The following is a 21511-nucleotide window of genomic DNA, read 5'->3' as shown; positions in this document are numbered from 1 at the left end:
AGATGATCTCTTCTTATTACTAACATTAGGGAAGAAGCATAGGAGCCTGAAGACCCACATACTATGGTTTAGAAACAGCTTCTTCCCATCCACCATCAGATTTCTGTACAGTCCATGAACGATGAACACTACCTCGTTATTCCTTCTGTTTGCAATACCTAGTGGAAGTGTAGAAATTATAGAAGTATGAGCGCTGGGACTTGAATTATTGAGAATTCATATCAGATGAAAGAACCAAACTAGCCAAATTAGCTGATGATACAAAACTATATTGATTCCCGAACTGTATGGAGATAAAGAACTTGCAAAAGAATATAGATAGATTAATTAAATGACCATAGATATTAGCAAATAGACAATAATATTGGAACATATGAGGTTATTCATTCTTGAAAGAATGAATAAATAAGGTATTTTAAATGAATTAAAGACTAAATGTAGCACAAAGGGATCAGACATTCATTAAATACAATATTTTAGCAAGCAAGCACTGCAAGTAATTAGGAAGGCCAATGGAATATTGACCTTTTTTGCAAGAGGTATGGAATAAAATGTAGGAAAACACTGATGCACGTTTATGAAGCTCTGGTGAAGCCATACTTGGCATTACTGCATCCAGTTTCATCTCCATGTTTAAGGAATTGCATTGGAGACAGCGCAGAGAAGATTGACGAGGTTGATTCTTAGGATGAAGAAGTTGGTGTATGAATTATGGTTGGGCTCAGACTCAGAGTAGAAGGGGGTTGGGAGTAGAGAGGATGCTGAGAGCATGTTATCCTCAATGGGGTATTTAGAACTAGGGAACATAATTTCAGAATAAGGGTTCAGATTCAGATTAATTTATTCATCACAATAAACAGTAAAAAATACAATGAAATGCATTGTTTGCATAATATTCTGGTGCCAATATACCATGCCCACAATGTTCAGAGCAACACAAGCAACAACAACAAGTTTACATCTACTTTAGTTGGAGATGAATTTAATCTCTCATGATCTAACAATGGCAGAGTGTGCTCTAGAGTCCTATTGATCTACTATTGTTACTACTGCTTATGTTATACTGAACATCAACAAAGGAACACACACTGAGCTATGTGGAACAGAGAGATAGTAGAGTAAAGTTAAATGAAGAAATGAGATAGCAAGAAAATAGGCATTTTCAAAAGCCCAAGAAAAGGGATTCCAAACATGAACAAAGAAGTAGAAACGCCAAAGACCTGGAAACTGGGAAAGGAGCAGAGAAGCAGTTACAAGGGAAAGGTTTTTATACTTTGTCTCTAAACTGATCTATCCAGTTATTTTGCTTATAATTTGGATCCACCAATCACATGAAGCAATGAAATTATGTGTGTTGTTTTTAACCAAGTAGATGTATAATAGCCTTGGAGTTCTGCTGATATCAGCAGTTACCTATTGGTTTGGATTGAGGCTTTCTGAGAACCTCTCACCAAGGGAAGAGCACAAGGCTGCCAACACTTCCACTCCCAGCACTGAGCTCATTGAGTGATGACAGGGTGGGCTATTGTTTTTAATTGCCTGAGAATGTGCTTTTTGATTTTGTGTTTTATATTCCATGTTTTGCTTGTTTTTGTTTTGGTTGCTGTTTGAGTGATGTGATTTTTTTTTGTGCGTGTGTGTGTGTGGGGGCAAGTTAATGTTTTTCTTCTTTGAATGGATTGCATGGTTCTTCATTTTGTGGCTGCCTGTGGGAAAGGCAAATCTCAGAGTTGTATACTGCATACATTCTTTGATAATAGATGTACTTTGAATCTTTAAATACCACCCCATGTGGTAAACTGTGCACTCTCTAGAACATTTTCTTTGTGATATTAATTGCTGCACTGATTTTTGATCTGAAAATCATGGCACATGGCGAATGGATTGCCAATGAAATACATGCCTTCTCCTCTGTGAGTGTCTAAACTTGAGAAGAATGCTGTTGAATCCAGCTGTATTGATTTGCTCTTTAATCTCCCATTTTTCTAGAAATTATGTCCATTCCTTGCCCAGTTCCAGATTTAAAGAATGCAAAAGAAGAGTATGTTGTTAGGAAATCCAAACACTGTGTAAAGTAAGATGACTGTAGTTCATTGGCTGCTGTACACTTTAATAGCAAGTTTGAGAATAATGCAGAGCTAAGGGTGCTTCAATCTGTTGTCCCTCAGAATCCAATACAGGAGGTCCCATCACCCTTACCCAGCTGTTGAGTAATTCAGAGCTCTCTGAACAAGTCATTCCAGTACAGAGTGCTCACAAATGTGCCCACCTGCCCAGGAATATAAGACCAAATTGGTAATAGTTTATTGTCACAAAACAAGATACGGTGGAATGTCGGCAGATAATCCAGACAGGTCATTCCATACACAGGTACATCCTGGTAGTAAAAAGGAAAACAGAATGCAGAATGTGACGGAGAAAGTGCAGTGCAGGTAGACAAATAAAAGTACAAGGGTCATGACAAGGGAGATTGGGAGATCAAGAGGTCATCTTTGACCCCAATGCATTGAGACCTGGCAGAACTACCATTTCCCTCTTTTCTGTTGGGCAAAATCTCTCTTATAACTGGTGATAACATAGCAAGGGAGAAATTTTAGCCGGTAAGCTTCTTGCCATTCAGTGGAACAGATTCTCAATCTTCTCATTTTCAATTTCCATTGCGATTCTGGATTGATGCTGGTTTACCTTCCCCATGGCTGCCCTGTGAGTGGAGCACCCTGCATTCATCTAATCCATCCTCTCACACACAATGCATCTTTTTTTTTCTTCCAATTTACTTCAACCCATTTTACCTTTGCATCATTTCAGTCTGAAGGACTTCTAGGTGTTATGAGACTCGACTGACCAAAAATGAATTCTTGCATTTTACTTGTCTACCTGCACTCACTTTGTCTGTAATTTCAACGCTATGTACTGCGTCCTGCTGCTACGTGATATCATGATGTGTCCCGACGCCACGCAGACTTTTAAAACGATGCTTTTCTCGGTACGTGTCTATGAAAACCAATTCCAATACTAATCTCACGATTACTCTGCTCTCACTTTTGCCTTTCTCCTATCCTGTTAGCTCTTTATATCGTTTTTTGCAAGATTCTCTCTCCCTCCGATTACGATACTGTTTTTTTTTCACGTTTATGTCCTTATCCTTGTTTCCCGCTGTATTTATCATTACTTCTCTCAGTCTGTCTGTCTGTCTCTCATTCTTTTGCCCATGACTGACAACAGCTGCGGCTAGGGACGGGGAAGTGGGAAGGGTTGGGTTAGGGGCATGACAAGCGCCCACCTCCCGCGCACCCTGCTCCAACCTACACACCACAACATTCCCAACCTCTCCCACTATACTCGCACCTCCCGCTCTCCGCTGACTTGTCGGAGCTAACCAAAGCCATCCTCCGCCAGGGGATCTAATCTTCGGCAGAGCAACAAGGCAGGAGTGGAAATAGAAGAGAGGGACACGGTCCGTACTGAATGCATTCACCACCGAATCTCTGCGAGAACTAACTGCTGGATCGTTTTTTTTTTCACGGGAATTAACTCCAGCAAGACCTGGAGAGCGCGGTGGAGAGAAGCGTGTTCCCAATAGACCAAGCTCAACGGCGCCGATCCAGCAAGGGTCATTCCCTACATCGAGAAACAGCTGCCGATTGCACTCGTTCTGTTTTATCGAGGGACAAGGATTGCAAGGGGGAAGGGGAAGGCCATGAGGGCGTTCGTGGGGCACTTGCTGGCCGTGTCCACATTGTACCTGTGTGTCACAGCTGAAGAAAACAGCAGAAACAGGTAAAACTATGCAAGGAACTCGGATATACATTTCTCCCTGTAGCAGAGCGACATGAAGTGGAGTCTGTCGCGACAATTATAAATTCTCCATGCAGTTAAATTCGAGTTTATACCCTTCTTTGTCCATTGATTATTTTAAATTTTTGCATCATTAATGTGGTGTAACACCTGTCACGTTTGACACTTGAGTGTTTGCAAAGTTCTGCTATGGTGTGTAATTTCGTTTCAGCGTATTTATTTTTAAATCGAAGTACAGAACCTGACATTACAAAAAGAACAACGTGTATCCAAAGTCAGATCGTTGCGATTAAAAATTGTCAGACACACAGGCACCGGCTCGCTGTCAAGTTGGGGCTTGCGTAGTAACATGGAGTCTTTGCTGGGGTGTGCAAGAATGCAACAGTTCGCCCGCATGATCTGTACCGCAGTGAGCGTGTCTTGACTCCGTGTGTCGGGTAAGGATCTCCAGGAATCGATGCGCTTGCCGTTCTCCAGATCCTGATTTGGGGCAAATGTAAATAATTAGTTTAAACGTGACCAGGAATGGAGAATCGTAAGGAAACTCCTTTACTTGGGCTGAATCTATGAAAGATTCACTTAGGTGGTCCCATGCATGGGAGCAAGAGAAGTTGGCCTTTTAAGACTGTTGGATCAGGACTGTTCTGAAAGAAAGTCTTAACTTTTTATGGAAGACCTATTGTGTCCCTGATCATTACATTACAAAGTACTTTGCAGTCAATGAAGTACTTTTGAAGTGTAGAAACTTTTGGAAAAAAAATCTTCACCTAGTATCTTAACTCCATCTATTTACAGTGCTTAAAAAGCCATATTCCACAGCCTTTCTTGCCTATGTCTGCAAATTCTTCCTTGTTTTTAGATAGGGGTCCAATTCTCTTTTGACTAATGAATTTTCTTTTGCCAGTCTTTCCGGCCGTTTCAATGCATGAAAGAAAATTTCTGTCTGACCTCATTGCACCCATGTTCACCAATACATCTTGATTTCTTTACTAATGTCTTAAACCTGTGTCTGCTGATCATGACCTTCAGAGGAAACCCTTTCTAATATGCTTCATTTTAACTCCTCAACCCTGAGGTGAATGCCTGTGATCTGGTGTGCATTGCTTGAGAAGGTGTTGGAGTTAGGTCCATTTACAACATTTAAAAAGTACCTGGATGAGCTCTTGAATTATCAAGTCATAAAAAGTTATGGGCCAGTTGTTGAAAAATGAGATTAGGACTGTCAAGGTCATGGTGGGGCAAAGGAGTTGTTTAGGTTCTGCAGAACATAGAGCAGTATAGCACAGCCCACCATTTCTACACTGACCATGATATCAATATAACCTAATGCTATCTTCTCCTCTACCACTAGATTTTTGAATAACCCATGATTGCTACTTAATTATATAATTTTTTGCACTATTTATTTTTGTAATTTAAGTAATTTGCAATGTTCTGCTGCAGCCAAACAGCAAATCTCACATCATCTAAGGCAATGATAATAAATCTGATACCGATACCTCCTGAATTCCCCCTGCCTGTGTTTAAATGTTATTATCACGTCTGCTTCCGCAATCTCCCTCTGAGCTGTGTTCCAGGCACCTAGAAGTCTCTGCATAAAAATCTTGTCTCACAAATCTTTAAACTTTCCCCTTATCACCATGAATTTATGCTCTTTCGGATCTGACATTTCCTCACTAGGAAATAGGCTCTGACTTTCTAATCTATCTATGCCTTTTATAATTTCATTTACTCTATAAGTTCAGCCCTTGGCCTCAGATGCTCCAGAGAAAACAATCCAAGTCTGTCCTAGTCTTTTTCTATCTAATACACACTGTCCATGGCTCGAATTGGTGAAGGATGACTTCCCTCGATCAGCCTGGGTGCACACAGCTTGATGGTTGGTGGTTTCTCTCTTTCTGCCTTAAGTCACTGATCCTGTTCTGGCCTTGTTTCCCGTTCAGGGTCCGCAAGCAGCGTTCTCTTGCGGGCATGTGTCGCTATGGGCTTCGAATGGATTGCTGTTGGGGATGGAACCGCAGACCCTGGGGACAGTGCCAGCGTGAGTACCTCAACCTGCCAGCTTGGGCTTTTGCGCACAGCTGCAGCTTTCATAACAGGGAGCTGGGGCTTTTGCTCACGTGCACTTGTGGCTTTTGCACTCAGCCAGGATATTTACAAACACATAACAGGGACTTTTGCACTCAGCGAGGATATTTACAAACACATAACAGGGACTTTTGCACTCAGCCAGGATATTTACAAACACATAACAAGGACTTTTGCACACAAGTGATCAAGGCCTTTTAGATGTTTAGGTTTTTATACATACTGGGTTTTTACATCAGGAACATCGAAGCAGTATTATAGAGGCAATTACATATAGCTGGGACTTCAAAACACTAGGAGAGATGGATATTAAAGAGTGTTTAATATGAAGCTTGCAACCATTTATCTCCAGTAGAGATGAGGTTTTCCTGTAGTGTTGTGTCATTTAGATACTATAAAGGGGTATGACATAGGTAGCTCCTTAAAGGACTCTAACACAATTCTTATTGAATGTCACATGAAATTTATTTATACTGTTTGTTCGCAAAGAAATACATACACAATCAGAGATCATTTAATGATTTTAAGTTGCAAATTCTAGTTCATAGTGTTACTCTGGGAGACTTTATGCAGAGCTTTGCTTTTACATAGTTCCAGAGCCTTGAATACTGGATGCCTGGGTGCAGATATTGGACCTTTAGTAATAATTGATTTCATTCAACTGATGGTTAATCTGCTCTGTAACACAATTTTCCTGCTTTTGCTCCATATCTATTAATATGTTTATCCAACAAGAACAAAAATCTGAGATGGTCTTGAATGTTTTAATGGGCCCCTCAGATACACAACCCTTTTGGAATACATACTGCAAAATATTACTGCTGTTTGCATGTAAAGTATTTCCTGTTTTTAACTTAGAAAGTCTCAGCTGTAGTATTATGTTCATTGTCAATCACAGTATCAGAGGTACAGCACGATTTTTTAGCATGCACTAAATAAATGCTTTAACACACTTTTTAAAAAATAAAAACTTGGATTAGGCCATTTGCTCAAGTCATCTTCATGAAGAGATTAAAGGCAAGTGCATAGTATCCGTGCAGTGGTCATCCATTGAGGCATTAAGCAGAACAACAATTTAAATCAAACCCCACACATTTATTTATTACCAGCAACAACTTTATACCTGTGTTGAGGGGGTGGTTGATGGGGAATAGTATTTTTACTCATTATTCAGTACAGGTTTACAGCTTGCTGCAGAAGCTTCTAATGTGCTTGGCAAATGGCTGCTCATCCTTACTCCTGAAGAGTAGGTGAAGTTTATTTTTGCACTTGCTTGCCTGGGATTAAGTAAGGCTGTTGACATCCTACTGGAATTTAAAATGCAAGGGGCAGCTTGGACATGTGCAATGTTGCAAAATCTTTCCTGCAGTTAATTCACTCTAAAATGCATACTGTGTCACCTTGAATAGATGACAGACGTATTTTTTAAAAGAGGAAACCTGTTGCACCTGTTTACACTGTCAAATATACTTGAAAATTGCATGTTACAGTGTTCCAGAGGGAATTTTCAAAGTGGCAGCATTGAATGTTGGTTCATGTCCACTGGTCACATGCAGTTATTTGTAACTTCCTCCAAATTAATCAGACCATTCCATAGTTCGCTACAGCCAGCACCCAAAATCTCCCTTGCTCTCATTTCTGTCAGTTTTGACTATAATTTATATGCTTGACACTAGGTGGCGCAGTCCTTGTGCCTGCTTCTAGTTTCAGAGACCAGGGGATGTCCTTTAACCTTGGTAAATTTGTCCAAATTTAGCTCTAGAACTTTTCAAAAATATCAGAAACTGTGTCATGTCTTCAGAGGTCTTTGTTCTGCTTTTCTAGCAGCAATGTCCTAGAAATAGATGCATGCATAAGGAGGCTTGCAGATCCCTGAAATAATCATTCAGGAGATTTTGGATCTTAGTCATGTTCACCCTGTAATGTTTAAAATGCGTGCACGTGAAATCTTTAAAAATCAGAAAATTTAAATTCTTTGGCACCTCTCTTGCATGGCCCAGCCCTATACCAATATCATCTTATGCCCCATAGCACCAATGCCAACGCTTTGCAAAAAGGCAAGGATTCTGGTAAGTTTCAGTCCCTGCCCCACTATACTGCCCTTCTTTTTCTTCCAGTATGTATCTGACTCCTTTCATTGAACTATTTTCCACCACATTTTGGAAATGAGTTCCAGATCAATCCATAAAACTTTCACTTCAATGACATTCGGATTCATACACTGCTTGAGTTAAACCTGTGTCCTCTGATTGCCAATGTTTCCATAAATGCAACCATTATGCACCTGTTTACACTATCAAAGCACTTCATTATTCTGTATCTTACTATTAAATCCAAGGAAAATAATTCCAGCTTTTCTGCTATTTCTATACACGAGAATTACCTCAATTCTGTACATGTTCTTGAAAGCCTTTCTAAAGTGTCTTCTCCAGAATTGGGCACAATATTCTAGCTAAACTCAGATTTAGAAAGCTTTAGCATCATTGCTTTGCTTTTGTACTCTTTATTTATTAAGCTAAGAATCCTTCCTCTTTTCTTATCGACATCCAATTGTACTGACACCTATTTGTATATGCAATTCCCAATTTTTCAACCTCAGGAATGAGAATACGCTGTAGTTAGAAACTGTTTGTAGTATAGTAAGATAATGTGAACTACCTATAATCCTATAGCAACCAGTAAAAGACAAAACAATCACAACCATGGTCAAGTGGTTGGTGGTAAGGCTAAAGAAGGCTCAGTGTGGGTCGTAATTTAAACCTTTGAACTTGATTGTGAATAACCATACATCAATGTTTTATTAAATAGGCTCTTCTCACTCCTGTTCTCTAGATGCAGTTGAAAGTGTGTCATTAAATCACGCAGTAAAGGTATCATGCCTAACAAGTTTTGTTTGGAAGAACTATCCATTTAGTCCTACCGCCACAACCTTTATGACAGGGACATCTCTTGTGACAGTTTACTGCCCTTATTGCACAGCAGACAAAGGTTCAAAAGGAGTTTTTGTATGTTGCCACTGAGAAAAGCATCTCTGGAACTCTGCATATAGAAAGGTTTGCCCAGTGATAACAAGTGCACTAATTCCTGAATCAATTCGTTAGACACCGGTATTCAGACGTGGAGTTTCTTTTGCTATTAATGTACAGATTGGGCATCCTTAATTGATTAAATTCTTTTTATAAGATACAGCCCAATAAACAAAAAAAGATTTATGATAAATTTTTGCAATAGATTGTCTAAAAGATTATTTTGATATATTTTCCAAGATACAGAATCGTTGGGTGCTTTCAAATAACAATGCCTGCAAGAGCTTTTGTCAGTAAATGGCATGAGTGCTGCAGCCACAGGATGAATGATGCTGCTACAGTTTGCATTGCATACGTATTCATACAGACTCCTGCTTTGGATTGGGCAATTGTCACCCATCAGCAGACATGCCCTTGTAACCAGATTAAGAAGGCAACCCAAAAGTAGAGAATAATTAAAATTTCTCCCCTGTGTATCTCTCACTCATTAATGCAAACAATTATTGCAGAGTAAACAGTGTGGTCTTGACCAGCACACAAAAAATTGTGACCAATGTTATGTGTTTTAGAGAATTTTTAAGAGTTGTGCATTATATATGCGTGTGTCTGGGTGAGTGTGTATTGGTTTGCCTGTGTGTACCAGAATGTGGATTATTAACTAAATCAAGTCCAACCTCCTAAAAAGCCTCTGGAATTCTCTGGATATTTGTTTTCCAGCTTTCATCCCGTTTTTGCAGAGAATATGTCAAGTAACGTACCCTCTGAAAGGTTAGCTTAACATATTTCTTACAATAATCTTGTTAATTTGTGGTTTAAAGACAGGGTATGTGAAGCATAGATTAATCTCACTGACAGGTGTCAGCTTTGGCTCAGCAATAATGCTCCCTCCTCTGAGTCAGAGTTCATGTCCCACTCCCGAGACTTGAGAACATAATGTAGTTTCACGCTGCATAATAGTGTTGAGAGAGTACTGCATTGTTGGGGATGCTGACTTCTGGTTGTTACTCCGAGGCTCTCTGCTTTCTTAGGTGGATGTAAAAGATTCCTCAGAATGCCTTCAAGAAAATCAGGGTTTGCTGGCCTGTGGTGAACCCACAATTAATCTAATCAAATAAAATAATTCAAGTTGTTGTTTGTGGGACCTTGCTGTGTTTCTAATTTGATATCCTGATGTTCAATATAAGACCCAGTTCTTTTTGATCTAGAGATGTGTACGGTTCCTGAAATATGATAGTGGACAATAAATTCCAGCAATGCTTTGTGCTTATGTCGTGTTATTGTCTGTACAATAATCCAAGACAAAGCAGCACCGACCGCCCTTGCTATCAAGCTGTTAGAAAGGAGAAAAGTCCTGGTTTTTAAGAGATCACAATAGTGCTAATTTTAAATGAATGGTGGCATCTCAACAGTGGAATATTCTTCATAGGTGTTCTGCCAACACTGCTGTTAATCCCTGGCCCCAGCTGTTGCCCCCGCTAGCTACTGGGATTCACAGTGCAATGCAACAGTAGCTAGGACTGGGTAAATGAAATCTTTCTTGCTAAAATCTAAAAAGTACATTTTACTATTTACACTTACTATAGAAATGACAAACACTTAGTTGAAGGTGCGCCTAATAATTGTGTTACCGTAAATCTTATTTCCACTGATTTATAACCCCATCCCCCAGGACATGCCCTTTTTTCATTGATACCATCAGATAGGAGGTACAGAAGCCTGAAGGCACAGAATCAGTGATTCAAGAACAGCTTCTTCCCCTCTGCCATCCGATTCCTAAATGGACATTGACCCCGTGAACACTACCTCACTTTTTAAATATATATTGTTTCTGTGTTTGCATGATTTTTAATTTATTCAATATACATACACTGTAATTGGTTTACTTATTTATTTATTTTTACTTTTTTTCTTCTATATTATGTATTGCACTGAACTGCTGCTACTAAATTAACAAATTTCATGACACAGGCCGGTGATGATAAACCTGATTCTAATTCTAATTATGATTCTGAAATGCTATAGCTGACTATGGTATATGACTACGAGTTTCAGAAAGGTGGATATAGTAGGAACCTTGCACTAAAAGGTCAAGGTATCTTTAGATTGTGAGAGCTCTAGTAGTTTTGTAGAGGCTTCTTAGTGGTGTACATATGCAGAGAAGTGGTGTGCATTGCTTACCATCTTTGTCTATTCTGCTAGGTCAAATCACAAGGATGTGGTAAGTTGTTCGATCATTACCCATTTCACTCATGTGTTAAGAGTGGGGGACATGGAAACTATATTTCTTCCAGGATCTAGCTTCTTTTTCCAGTCCAGTAGAAAAATTTAGTGGGGCATGAATACGAAAGTAGTAATATCAAATTCACTTGGTCCACCCAGCCCTCAAATTCACTTGGTCCACCTAGCCCTCGAATTCACTTGGTCCACCCAGCCCTCGAATTCACTTGGTTCACTTGGTTCACCCAGCCCTCGAATTCACTTGGTCTATCTCGGACACTTCACTCCCCGTCCTCAATCTCTTGGTTTCCACCTCTGGAGACAGACTGTCCACTGACATCTTCTACAAGCCCATGACTCTCATAACTACCTCGGCTATACCTCTTCCCACCCCGCCATATGAAAAAACGCCATTCCCGATTCCCAGTTCCTCCATCTCCGCCGCATCTGCTCCGAGGATGAGGTTTTCCGTTACAGGACATCTCAAGTGTCCTCTTTCTTTAAGGATTGTGGTTTCCCTTCTGCTGTCATCAATGATGCCCTCACCCCCATTTCCTCCATTTTAAACACTTCGGCTCTCACCTCATCCTCCCTCCATCACAACAGGGACAGAGTTCCCCTTGTCCTCACCTACCACCCCACCAGCCTCCGGATCCAGCACATTATCCTCCACAACTTCCGCCACCTTCAACAGGACCCCACCACTAAGCACATCTTTCCCTCTCCACCCCTCTCCGCTTTCCGCAGGGATCGGTCCCTCCGCGACTCCCTGGTCCACACGTCCATCCCCACGGATCTCCCACCCAGCACTTATCCCTGTAAGCGCAAGTGCTACACCTGTCCCTACACCTCCTCTTTTGCCACTGTTCAGGGCCCCAAACAGTCCTTTCAAGTGAGGCAACACTTCATTTGTGAGTCTGTTGGGGACATCTATTGTATCCGGTGCTCCCGGTGCGGCCTCCTCTACATCGGTGAAACCCGACGCAGATTGGGGGACCGCTTCGCCGAGCACCTCTGCTCCGTCCGCCAAAACAGACAAGATCTCCCAGTAGCCACCACTTCAACTCTGCTTCCCACTTCCATTCAGATATGTCCGTACATGGCCTACTCTACTGCAACGTTGAGGCTAAACTCAAGTTGGAGGAGCAACACCTCATATACCATCTAGGTAGTCTCCAGCCCCTTGGTATGAACATAGAATTCCCCAACTTCTGGTAATTCCCTCCCCCTCCCTTCCTCTATCCCTATGTCACTCTACCCTCTCCCCCAGCTGCCTATCAACTCCTTCTACTACCCATTGTGTTTTCCTCTATTCTTTCTTCACCTTTCCTGCCTATCACCTCCCTGCCTCCCCTCCCCCACCCCTTTATCTTTCCCCTTACTGGTTTTTCACCTGAAACCTACCAACCTTCTCCTTCCCCCCACCTCCCCCCACTTTCTGTATAGGGCATCTGCCCCTTCCCTCTTCAGTCCTGATGAAGGGTTCCGGCCCGAAATGTCGACCGATCTTTTCCACAGATGCTGCCCGTCTTGCTGAGTTCCTCCAGCGTGTTGTGAGTGTTGCAGTAACATCAAACATTTGTTTAAGTTTATATGCTGTTAATATTGTGGAGTTATTTTAAATCTTAAAAAAAGAAACGGAACCACATAAAATGGAAATGAAGAATAGTAACAGGTTAGATGTGGAGTAAAAGCTCCCTTCCCACTATTTCTGCAGACATCTCCTGGAGAGCCAGAAGCTATCTTGTTTTCTCAGTGACCCTGTTATACTAAGGAATGTCTGTATCCTGTTGCTTGAATGGGTGCTTCAGAAGCCCCTGTTCAGAGTGAGGTATCTGGTTAGCATATGCAATTCATTCAAACCAATGTGAATATTCCAATAGAAACTGCTGTGAGAATGTTCCATTTTATAAATGAAAACCTGTCATTAGTTTGAGGTCTATTTGTTCATTTCTTTGATTCAGCCACAAGATACTGAATAAACATTAGACTAGACCACCATGAAGTAAATCCTCTGTCTAATAAATAGCTTTCAAAGCAATGGGATGAATTAAAATACTGTGCATTTCTTCCAACAACCCCTTCTCATCCGTCATAAACTCATCTTTGGGAGCTATACACAAAGAGTGTTCTGATGGAAACGTAATAGTGTGCTTACAATACATAATTGGAAAGGATTGCTGCAACTTCAGTGAAAGTTCCTGACGTCATGTAAGAAGCAAGTAGTAATGGACATTCATTAACTTCTGCTGCGGGAAAATTCTTAACAAACACCAAACCTTAGAGCATAAAGTCAGCAATTTGACCCTTTGGTGACTCTTGTAAGGAGCTACATGATTCGTCTCACTCCCCTGCTCTTTCCCCATAGCTCTGTAAATGTTTTCCTTTTTGGCTACATAGCTAGTTCTGAACATTACTATTTAGTTTCCTTCCTTCTCTGCAAAAGCAGCAGATATCTTTTCAGAAACTCACTGCCTCTCCATCCGTTTTGTATGCCGCTGATTTCCAGTATTAGTCATGCCATGATATAAATTTCTTTTGATCTTTTATTCTTACAATTGGGAACATTTCCTTTTGTTTCTTTCCACCTGAATCCTGTCATTACAAAATAAAACGTAAGAAACAAGACCAAAATAACATTTCCATCATTCAATAAAATTATAGAATTAAATATCTCTTCTTCAAGAGCCGTCATTTGACATTGAAAATGACACACTGTCTTTTTCAAGGGCAGTCACTTGACATTGAGAATGGCATTATTTTTGCTCCTTATTTTTGTGATGGCTGATGTGGGAATTTAAACTCTTCCACAGATGAGGCAGGTGATCGCCAATGGAGTGAATGGGTGTAAAATATGTGAGGTGGTCCATTCCTTCTTTTGCTGAAGTTGGAAATGCCTTTTGTAACCCTTGTGTGACTCAAAGCATACTGAAGCTACAGAAGTACTTTTAAAATGCAGTATTTTGGCAAACGCAACAGGAATCAATTTATGCACCAAAGGCTCTCTCAAATGGCAATGGTTAGATCATGAGTAATTTTCTACCCTAACTCCACTTTCCCATTTTGTCCATTGGACCATTGATTCCCTTAGGACTCCCACCTTTCCCATCTAATGTTCTCCATGGAGACAGTCACCCTTTCTACCTTCACTAAGATCATCAATCATCATCACCTCACCAGCACTCCATGGATGGATTCAGGAAGCTATTTAGCCTTGGAATGTGTCATCACCTTGCCCAGCAGGAGTTAATTGGAAAGTGATCAAATGCACAAAACAGTGCCTGATTCACTTTGCACAGTACTCATACCCAGCTCACACAATGTGAGGGGCAGTGAGGCCATTTACCATCTCCGCTGCCCAAGTTCAGCATTGATCAAGCAAAAGCCCTTCTTGCTCCATGTGGTCCTGGACCACTCCCAGCCATGCACAATTTGCAGGAACTCTTCATCCTGGCAGTATTGCAAGAAACTTTACTTTGCTATCAAGGTAAGTCATTCAAAGTAGAAAATGAAGAATGATGCTCTGAGGTTACAATTTGTTAAGCTGGAAGTAGCTCTAGCACTGTAAGTACAAGATTATCACATTACTGGAATGTCAATTTTTCCAGTCTGAGATGAACCCCAAGTTTTATATTACAGATACAGTCCTTCACTCGACCTTTATCATCTCTCGGACTATGGCTAGCTGCTGTAACACGTCAAATGTGCATGTGTTATCAATTCAGCAGGAAGCAGATGCCCACTTTGAAGTGAGCAGCCTTTTGGAAGATATGCCTTTCAAAGATGGGTGAAACAAATCTCGGGGGAAGAGATGTGATATATCAGAAAGAATATATTTAATGCTCAAATCAAATACGGAAAGAGTGTGTTTGATTTTGAATGAATTACAATCCTAGTGCTTGACATTGTGAAAATATGTCTTTTAAAATGTTTTTTAGTCATTGATGGATATTGCTTACAGGCCAACATTTATTGCTTGTCCCTGATTACTCTGAAAATGCCGTGATGAGATCTGTTCCCAAAACAAATTGCTAACTAGGTCAATTCAAAGGAGAGTCAATTTGCCCATGCTGCCCAAACTGACCAGACTGGGCAAGACCTTAAAGTACAAGATAAGTTGTTGTTTTTATATATAGCAATTCATTGGTTTCTTTCTCACTATTACTGGTATATGTATACGCTTTTAATAATCTTTCAGGGACAAGCATTGCATGTCAAAGTCAATGTCCTTGTGAATCAAGTGATAAGCGATTGAGAAATAATTCCTTGTTGAGATAAAAAAAATTGTGGTGTGCTGGATTGGACCTTTGAATTTAATTTATTGAAACAGAATCCTTCTTGATCGGGAAAAGCTAGCTTGACTGGGCTAATGAAGCTGCTGGTTATTCTGTTTTAAGTGTTAATTTGTTTGATCTGCTGTTGCCAGCTGTGTGCCACCATGGATGTAAACATGGAGAGTGCGTGGGACCAAATAAATGCAAGTGCTACCCAGGGTACACGGGCAAAACATGCAGTCAAGGTAAGAACAGGATGAAAACAATGGTCCGATTTATTCTTATTAGATACCTCTTGTATTATATACCTTAGAAATAATTCAAAAAACCAGTGTTCAAATCACAGTGAACTATTATTTTCCAAGAGGAAACTGTATACACAGATTTACAACAGTTTGTTCTGTCTGATAATTAAAACAGGGCTGAGTTTATTTCGGATCTCCCCCTCCCCCTTCCGCTTTCAAATCTCTATTATCTCTTCTTTCAGTTAGTCCTGACGAAGGGTCTCGGCCCGAAACGTCGACTGTACCTCTTCCTATAGATGCTGCCTGGCCTGCTGCGTTCACCAGCATTTTCTATGTGTGTTGCCTGGGTTTATATGGTGGTGTGGTGCCTGAGTTTATATGGTGGTTTCTGATGATGACGGGAAACCTGTGTGGAACAGCAAAGTGAAAAAGCCATTGTACTAGGGCAGTTCCACTCTCTTGACCTCGGAAGTCTGAGTGCAGTGGTACGAGTAGTTACCACAAGAGGGTTTTGCTTGGCTGTAATGGATGGCCATGAATTCTATGCCTCGTCATGCTCTTCACTTTCCGTGGAGCATTGCACAGCTGCCTTCCTGGTCTTTGGAACTCACTGTAGATCTCATCCGTCCAGTTCCCCCGCAGCTGACTTCACATGCTACGTCAGGCAGGTCCCTATCTCACTAGGGTATAAAGCATACTGTCTACCTTCACCTGCTTTAGTCTGCCTGTTGGAGCAGTGTACTGCGTGTGACTGCTCTTTCATGCAACCAGCGACTTGGAGCCACAGGTGAGAGCTGCGTGACCACTGGGGACAAAAGAGCTGTCCCAGATTAGACATGACAAGTCTCTTCACCAGACATGCTACCCCTCCCAAGGCACTCCATACATCCCAACTGAGCTCATATACAAAAAAATCAGAAGTCTTAGATATACTGAACAATAGCCACATATATTATGGAGCATAAACGTTCTTATTGTCTATCTGGAATGCACATGCTAGTGATGTAAGCATAATCTTACTCATACGGTGCCTATAAAAAGTATCCACCTCCCTTGGAAGTTTTCGTGTTTTATTGTTTTACAGCAATTGTATCACAGTGGATGTAATTTGGCTTTTTTTACACTGATCATCAGAAAAAGACTCTTTCGTGCCAAAGTGAAAACAGATCTCTACAAAGTGATCTAAATTAATTACAAGTATAAAACACAATGTAAATGATTGCATAAGTATTCATCCCCTTTAATATAACACACCAGATCATCACTGGTGCAGCCAGTTGGTTTTAGAAGTCATGTAATTAGTTAAATGGAGATCACCTGTGTGCAGTCAAGGTTTTTCAATTGATTGTAGTAAAAATACACCTGTATCTGTAAGGTCCAACTGCTGGTGAGTCCGTATCCTGGAAAAAATTCCACCATGAAGACAAAAGAACACTCCCAGCAGCTCCGTGTAAAGGTTATTGAAAAGCACAAGCCAGGAGTTGGACACAAGAAAATTTCCAAGTCTCTGAATATCCCTTGGAGTACAGTTAAGTCAATCATCAAGAAATGGAAAGAATATAACACAGCTGTAAGTCTTTATAGAATAGACCGTCCTCAAAAACTGAGTGACCGTGCAAGAAGGGGACTAGTGAGGGAGGAACCGAGAGATAGATAACAACTCTGGAGGAGTTACAAGCTTCAGTGGCTGAGGTAGGAGAGACTGCGCATAAAACAACTGTTGCCTGGGTACTTCATCAGTCGCAACATTATTGGAGAGAGGCAAAGAGAAAGCTACTGTTGCAAAAAAAAACTGACATGAAATCTGGGCTACCGTTTGCTAGAAGGCATGTGGGAAACTCTGAAGTCAGATGGAAAAGGTTCTATGCTCTGATGGAACAAAATTGAGCTTTTTGGCCATCAGACTAAACAGTATATTTGACGTAAGCCAAACACGGCACATCATCAAAAATACACCATCCCCACTGTGAAGCCTGTTGGTGGCTGCGTCATGCTGTGGGGATATTTCACTGCAACAGACCCTGGAAGGCTTGTGAAGGTGAGGGTAAAATGAGGTGAGGCTTCAAAATACAGGGAAATTCTGAAGGAAAACCTGATGCAGTCTGCAGGAGAACTGCGGCTTAGGAGAAGATTTGTTTTCCAGCAAGACAGTGACTCCAAGCATAAAGCCAAAGCTAAATGGGAATAGCTTAAAAACAGTGAAGATAATGCCCTGGAGTGGCCAGGTCAGAATCCAGACCTCAACCCAATTGAGAATTTGTGGCTGGACTTAAAAAGGGCTGTTCACTCACAATCCCCATGCAATCTGTGAGAGCTTGAGCAGTTTTGTAAAGGAGAATGAGGAAAAACTGCAGTGTCCAGATGTGCAAATCTGGTAGAGACCTATCCACACATACTCATAGCTGTAATCGCTTCCAAAGATGCATCTACTAAATACTGACTTGAAGGGGCTGAGCAATTATGCGATCAATTATTTTGTGTTTAATAAATGTAATAAATTTAGGCCAATTAGTAGAAATTCGTTTTCACTTTGACATGAAAGAGTCTTTTCTGTTGATCAGTGTCAAAAAATATATAACAAAATATTATATACATATTTTTTAAATGAAGAAACATCAAGTTAATGCCCGCTGTCAAGCATCTTTGTCTCTTATTTCTCTGTAATCTGTTCTCTCACACATGCCCATCAACTCCTCCCTGATATTCCTGCTACAGGATCCCATTTTTTTAATTATTACTAATATACCCTGGATCTTTAAAATTAAGAATGTAACTTTTTCCTTCTGAACATCAACTTAAATGCATGTTATTGGAGAGAAGCCTAAATATCTTTTTCCCAGCAAGATTTGAAAGTTCTCAGACTACTTGGAAATTTAGATATTTGGCTGTACAGATTTAACAATACTGTCATTTTTCCATTTGACATGAATGTGTAAGAATTAAATATTAAGGATTCTCTTCAGGGCTTTGTTACTGCCTGTCCAATACAGTGAACTATGAGGTTATCCAAAGGAAAGTCAAGCCAGTTAGTTGGTTATGCGAGTACAAAGCTTCACCCCAACCATTGGAAAAATAAGCTGTTTGTTCCTAACCTCCTTTATCGTTCAAAGCCACAACTATTTTCCAGCATTCAGCAAGAAAGTGGTCTTTGTCATGAGGTTTGAGGATGCAAAGTCAAAGTCGAGTTTATTGTCATATGTACGTGTATGTACAATTGCATTGAAAAAAAATTACTTGCTGCAGCATTACAGACATGTTGCATCAGATACGTAACAGTCACAAGAAAAATATAAATGATACACAATTTTTACAAGGAAAGAATACGTTTAGAACAGAAAAACAAAATAGTCGAAGTGGTGATAAGCGTTATATTTGTGAACAGCGGTGATTACCAGATCGATTGTAAAACGTTGATTTTTTTTTTATCTTTAACATTATTAAACATATAAAAAGGAGTAAGGGAACTGGATGTTCCAGGAAGGATAGATAAAGATAACATTTTGCATTTTGCCTTCGTTGTTTGGGTTCAAATCCAATTTGTTTGGAATGGGAACATCTTTAACTGATCTTCCCGGAAGAAGGCTATTGGGAATTTTATTCCTTCAGGGCTACTTGAGTTGTCAGAAGTTTTCCCTTCCCAGTGTAATTTCCAGGCTTGTGTCCATCCCATTCCAGAAGGGAAAATAACAAATACCCATGACATTATAAACAGGGGCAATAGTAAGGAAGCAATTAGTTTATGTATAAAGGATTTAGCTAGAGTAGTGGATGTAATTTTGAGTGTCACATTATTGTAAGGGAGATTCAGTCAGTAAATTTGATCAATGTAGTATATGCATGAGAATCACACAATGAATTTCCTGTTGGAACTGTAATTGAAGAATAAGGGGTAAAAGGTCATTAATTCTGAATTATTGCTGAAAGTAAATGCAGCATGGTAGTGTAGTGGTTAACGCAATGCTTTATAGCGCTGGCTGTAAGACCAGGGTTCAATTCCCGCTGTTGTCTGCAGGAGTTTGCAGAATCTCCCTATGACTGTATGGGTTTCCTCTGGGGGTTCTGATTACCTCCCACTTTCCAAAGACATATGATTAGAGCAAGTGAACTGTGGTCCTGCTACGTTGGTATCAGCATCAGAAGCATGGCGACATTTGCGGGCTGCCTTGCACAATCCTCGTTGATTTGAATTGATGCAAATGATACATTTCACTGTAAGATATATATAGCTTTGTTTGTATACAGCTATAAATATATTTAGCTGTATTTGTTATATATAAACAAATAAGGCTAAATCTTTCTTTTTATGTTTGGAGCTCTGTTCACTGGAGAGTGATGCAGTAAGATTCCATGTGATTTGAACTGTATAAAAAAGACCCAGTATGAATTAAATGGCCTGAAAGGTCTCTTACTGAAGTGTTAACCATGATTCTAATTGTAGTTGGCAACTGGAGCAGGAGATCTACTCATTGATACCTATCCTAAACCCAGCCTGGCCATGGTCATTTTGAACCTGATCTGAGTCTGAGGCTTTATAATTTAGATTCCCGTCCTTGCCCGAGTTCATTGTATACAATTGGATTGCATCAGGTAACCAGATGGTACTGTGAGAGGAGTAGGAAATTAAATACTTTGCTGAAGACATTTGGGGGTGAGAGAACTTAATGATCACAACTTTTTTATAATGAAAAAGGAATTCAGTCATTATTTATTTCACTAACATTGCAGTATCTTGATAAGGAATAAATGAATCTGTGTTTAATGCTTTTTTTCCACAGCTGATTAGATCTCTTTTTAAGTGTTTATATTATAGTTGATGAATTAGGATCAAGGGACGTCTTAACATTGGTTTTATGAAGTGTGCAATTATTAGTTTAAATGAGGCAATTCAGATCTATTCAGTGTAACCAAAGAAGGAAAAACACTATTTACAATAATAGCACAAAGTAAAGTTCAATGAGAATATTCAATTTGTTTAGTCTGCATGTATTCTGTGTTCCTCTGGTGTATACAAGGCACTGTATGAGCAGGAAAATTTTCTAATCTTTTTAAAATGCATTGACTTCAATGTTCATGCTTAGTGGGAGGAAAGGAAATTCTGACCAGGGACTAAGTTACACCTTGTAGTTACATGTGGTGGATGTATGGTGATTATAACATGTGTCTGAAAACCTCAAGGTCATGAGTTCAAATCCCACAATAGCAAATTGAACTTCCTGGATTACGTGGGCAATTTGAGTTTGCTCAAATCAGGGTAGAATTGATATAATTCTTGGCAGTGCTAAATAAATTCATCATAGGACAGGTCAGCATAATGTCCAAAGTTCAAAGTAAATTTATTATCAAAGTACGTTCCTGTTACCATAATACTACCTTGTGATTCATTTTCTTGCAGGCATTTACAGGGAAAAAAGAAATTAATAGAATTTATGAATACCTATACATAAATAAACAGTGACAAACAACCAATGTTCAAAAGAAGAGAAACTGTGCAAAGAAAAATAATATTGAGAGCATGAGTTGTAAAGAGTCCTTGAAAGTGCACCTGTAAGTCAGAGTCAGCTCAGAGTAGCGGTGTTTGAAGTTACCCATGTCATAATGTGCTTAGGGTTTTGGCCAAGGAACAGAGAGCTTGTGTATTTATTTATTTATTGAGATACAGCATGGAATAGGTCCTTCTGACACTTGGAGCCACACAGCCCAGAAACCCCACCGATTTAATCATGGGACAGTTTGCAATGACCAATTAACTCTGGACTGCGGGAGGAAACGTGAGCACACAGAAGAAACCCTAAGAGTTAACTAACCCCTACTGCTAATCTTCTCTGGCCTCTGTGGGATCCCAAAATTAAAACTATCTATCAGT

At 40.1% G+C, this 21511-nt stretch overlaps 1 protein-coding gene across 4 annotated transcripts in view; it reads left to right on the top strand.

The window, feature by feature from the left end:
• Positions 1-3223: 3223 nt before the first annotated feature.
• Positions 3224-21511, top strand: part of npnta (nephronectin a) — a 90135-nt gene continuing 71847 nt past the window's right edge. Inside the window, exons 1-4 of one of the 4 annotated variants that reach the window (XR_011885793.1) lie at positions 3224-3780; positions 5742-5839; positions 9630-9680; positions 15556-15648. Coding sequence is in view for 3 of the 4 variants with exons in the window: in XM_072256397.1 (XP_072112498.1) it covers positions 3701-3780; positions 5742-5839; positions 9630-9680; positions 15556-15648 (322 nt within the window). In the remaining variant the exon portion in view is untranslated. Of the gene's footprint in view, positions 3781-4036; positions 4236-5741; positions 5840-9629; positions 9681-15555; positions 15649-21511 lie in introns of those variants that run through there. The other 3 variants (XM_072256397.1, XM_072256399.1, XM_072256398.1) reach the window with 3 other exon arrangements.

Source organism: Mobula birostris, chromosome 4, assembly GCF_030028105.1.
Source record: "Mobula birostris isolate sMobBir1 chromosome 4, sMobBir1.hap1, whole genome shotgun sequence".
In the NCBI taxonomy this organism is placed as follows: domain Eukaryota; kingdom Metazoa; phylum Chordata; class Chondrichthyes; order Myliobatiformes; family Myliobatidae; genus Mobula; species Mobula birostris.
The sequence above is the reverse complement of the archived record's forward strand: the minus strand, read 5'-3'. Positions and strand labels throughout refer to the sequence as shown.